Consider the following 3,234-nt stretch of genomic DNA (forward strand, 5'->3'; position numbering starts at 1 on the left):
AATGTTTCCTTACCATCTGTATGGTTGTCACCATTTTGGATGAGCTGTCATTTCTCTCTCTCTCTTTTTTTTTTTTTTTTTTGAGACAGGGTTTCTCCGTAGCTTTTGTTCCTGTCCTGGAACTAGCTCTTGTAGACCAGGCTGGCCTCGAACTCACAGAGATCTGCCTGCCTCTGCCTGCTGAGTGCTGGGATTAAAGGCGTCCGCCGCCACCACCACCCGGCTAGTCATTTCTCTTTTTCAAGAGGTTTCTCATTTTCAAAGCAAATCTTTATTAATTTTGGTGGTATCCATATTTCTAGTGTGGAAATAGGAGCGAAATCCCTTCCCCAACGTAGCACATCTCCTGGTTTCCATTGTGAAGTCAACACATCCTTGAAATACTCTGGTTGATTCAATTCAGAAGTTTTTTCCATTATCCAATGTCTCTTTGCTACCATTGTTCCTTTCTCATTAGCGTTAAGAAAATTCAAGATTAATATAGCATTATGCAATCTGGGGGTATTTTGCATCTCTTTCTGTTTATTTAACATATCCTTTATAGTTCGATTTGATCTTTCTATAATCTGCCTGACCTGTAGGATTATTTGGCATACCTGTAATATACTTTATATTATAATAAGAAAAATGTTTTGTTTTCTTAGTTACATATGCTGGACCATTGTCTGTCTTTATTTGTGCAGGAATGCCCATGATGGCCATAACTTCTAATAAATGTTTGATTACTGAATCAGCCTTTTCTGAGCTCAAGGCAGTTGCCCATTAAAAACCTAAATACTTTTCTATGGTGTGATGCACATATTTTAATTTTCCAAATTCCGTAAAGTGAAACACATCCATTTGCCAGATCTCATTCCTTTGTGTATTCTTTGGGTTACTCCCTGCAGGCAATGGTGTTTGGTTATAAAAAGAGCAAGTAGCACATCTCTTTATATCTCCTTAGCTTTATCCATGTAATAGAAAACACTTTCTTTAAACCTTTGCTATTGACATGATGTTTTTCATGAAATTTTGAGGCCTGCAACACACTTCCAATCAATAATTGATCAATTTCTGCATCACCTTGTGATAGAGGACCTACCAGACCTGTATGGGATCGGATGTGTGTTTTATATACAGGACAAAGCCTGTTCCTGATTGTCTGTGTGTTTATTGTTAAAATTGCCTTCATATTTTAACATGGACCCTCCCATCAGGCAGTTCCTCCCCAACAACAAATCTATTGCCACACAGCAAACAATGATTCAATATGCTGACAGGCACAACATGATCAGTAATCCAATTTCAACTTTGATAACTCAAGCCACCAAAAGATAGAGTAAGAGGGAAACTGGGAAATATTATTTAGCTAAAACTTTCTCCACTTCTGAAACTACAAGGACTCTTTAGGTGACTATTAAATTAGATTTAAGTAGCGGTTCATACAGAGTATCAGATTTACATTTCCACTGAAAACAATAGGACCACACTTCATATGTGTGACATATAATATGTCCTTTATTGGTTTCCCTAAGGAGAAAACAAATATTTTGCGTCCTTTCAGGAAAGTGTGATAACCAAGCTTGGTGGTGTGTTCCTTTAATCCCGGTGCAAAGAGAGGCGGACCGCTACGAATCGTCTGAAGCCGGCCGGAGCTACAGAATGGAAGCCTGTCTCAAAAGGAGAGAGAAATGAAACAAATCTGTGCAGAGAAGCAAGCGCCCCGATGCGGGTACACGTGTGACCACTTCAAGCTGAGGAGGCTCTGTAGAGACACTGGGACACTAAAGGAAGTGACCTTATGGGAAATCAGTGACTCAAAGCTCGCAAGTTTGTAGGTCTGCAAAAATATATTAATACACAAAATAACGAAAATACACTCTATAGAGTCTCCTCCCGGGGTAAGTTCTGTGTGGCACAATTCCTGGGAAAAGCCCCTGCTCAGCAGCGCCGGTGCACATGGTTATGAGAACGAGAACCAGGCTTCATTTCCCACAGAGGCTTGGTTTTCCACCCACCCTCATACAGACTTCATTTCCACTACACCACACTACTAGCATCACATACTACATTTAAAAAGTCTTGATTTCTGAATGAATCTTTTAGTACTATAAACATGATGGAGTTAATAGCTGACAGCTACAGGGAAAGGCTCAATTTAAAATATGACCAAGGTGAGACTGTATCACAAGCAATGAGACCCGACAGCGAGGGGCTAGATAAGGCACTTTTCATCAATGGCCATTCATAATTTTGCTTTTAGAAACTTGGAAGAAATTATCATCTTTGAGTTTCAAATGTTCTGGTAAATCCAGTTGGTTTTTTGCTTCTTCAATATCACCTTGAATTGCTGAACTAAGTGACTCTAAAGAATCAAAGTTCTTTTCTGGTCTGAGGTAGCCAACAATGGCCACATTGAGAATTTCGCCATAGAAGTCCTCTTTGAAGGTGTGTTTGATGTGGGTTTCCATGGAGTTTTTCGCGTTCTTGTAGTGTGGGTTCCATCCTATGCTCACCACCATTTTACGGACGGCTCCACTCCCGACACTGGCCCAACCATAATAAATGCCAGTGGATATATCAGCCGGAAGACTGTCTACTACTTGTTCAGGAAAATTGGCTATGGGGATGCCCAGTTGCTTGGAGCCGCATCCGAAGCCATGCACCACCTGGCTGCGGCAAAAGAACCGCAGGTTCCTCATGATGCCAACCTTGGGGGACACGGGCTCTCTCCACGGTTGTGGAGGAGCTGCCGTCAGTGAGGTGCCTGGGCCCAGGCCAGCTGGGGACCCCGCAGAAGCTGGGCTGGGGGAGTAAGACGCAAATGCTACTGGTACCTGCCGGCAGAACAGCCTCCCCCACCAGAACTCAGCAGCAGCGAAGAACCTGCTCGGCTTCCGCAGCCGAGAGGTTCTTTAAAATCCCCTAGTACCATAAGAAGAGCATATAATTCTGCCTTCTGGACAGAATTATAAGGGCTTTGTTCCACCTTACTTAATTTTTCTGATTTGTAACCTGCTTTCCCTGATTCATTTGCATCAGAATAAAATGTACGGGCTCCAGTTATTGGTACATCACGTACAATTTGGAGAAGAAACCAAGGAGTTCTCTTTATAAGGTTAATTCTATCGCTTTTGGATAATTGCTACTAATTTCTCCCCAAAAATTAGCACAAGCTCTTTGCCAGGGTTCCATTGTCTTCCCATAACTTTTTTTATTTCATCAGTAGTAAAAGGCACTATAATCTCTGTTGGG

The 3,234-nt window shown here is 41.7% G+C and overlaps 1 protein-coding gene across 1 annotated transcript; it reads right to left on the bottom strand.

Moving 5' to 3' along the window:
• Window positions 1-2,187: 2,187 nt before the first annotated feature.
• Window positions 2,188-2,681, bottom strand: LOC126486792 (riboflavin kinase-like). Its single transcript, XM_050119283.1, has one exon. The coding sequence runs from the start codon at window positions 2,679-2,681 to the stop codon at window positions 2,214-2,216; it is 468 nt and encodes a 155-aa protein (XP_049975240.1). The 3' UTR covers window positions 2,188-2,213.
• Between the last annotated feature and the right edge of the window lie 553 nt (window positions 2,682-3,234).

The sequence above is a fragment of the Alexandromys fortis genome, unplaced genomic scaffold (assembly GCF_014885135.2).
Source record: "Alexandromys fortis isolate MF-2015 unplaced genomic scaffold, M_Fortis_MF-2015_v1.1 scaffold_140, whole genome shotgun sequence".
NCBI classification, from domain to species: domain Eukaryota; kingdom Metazoa; phylum Chordata; class Mammalia; order Rodentia; family Cricetidae; genus Alexandromys; species Alexandromys fortis.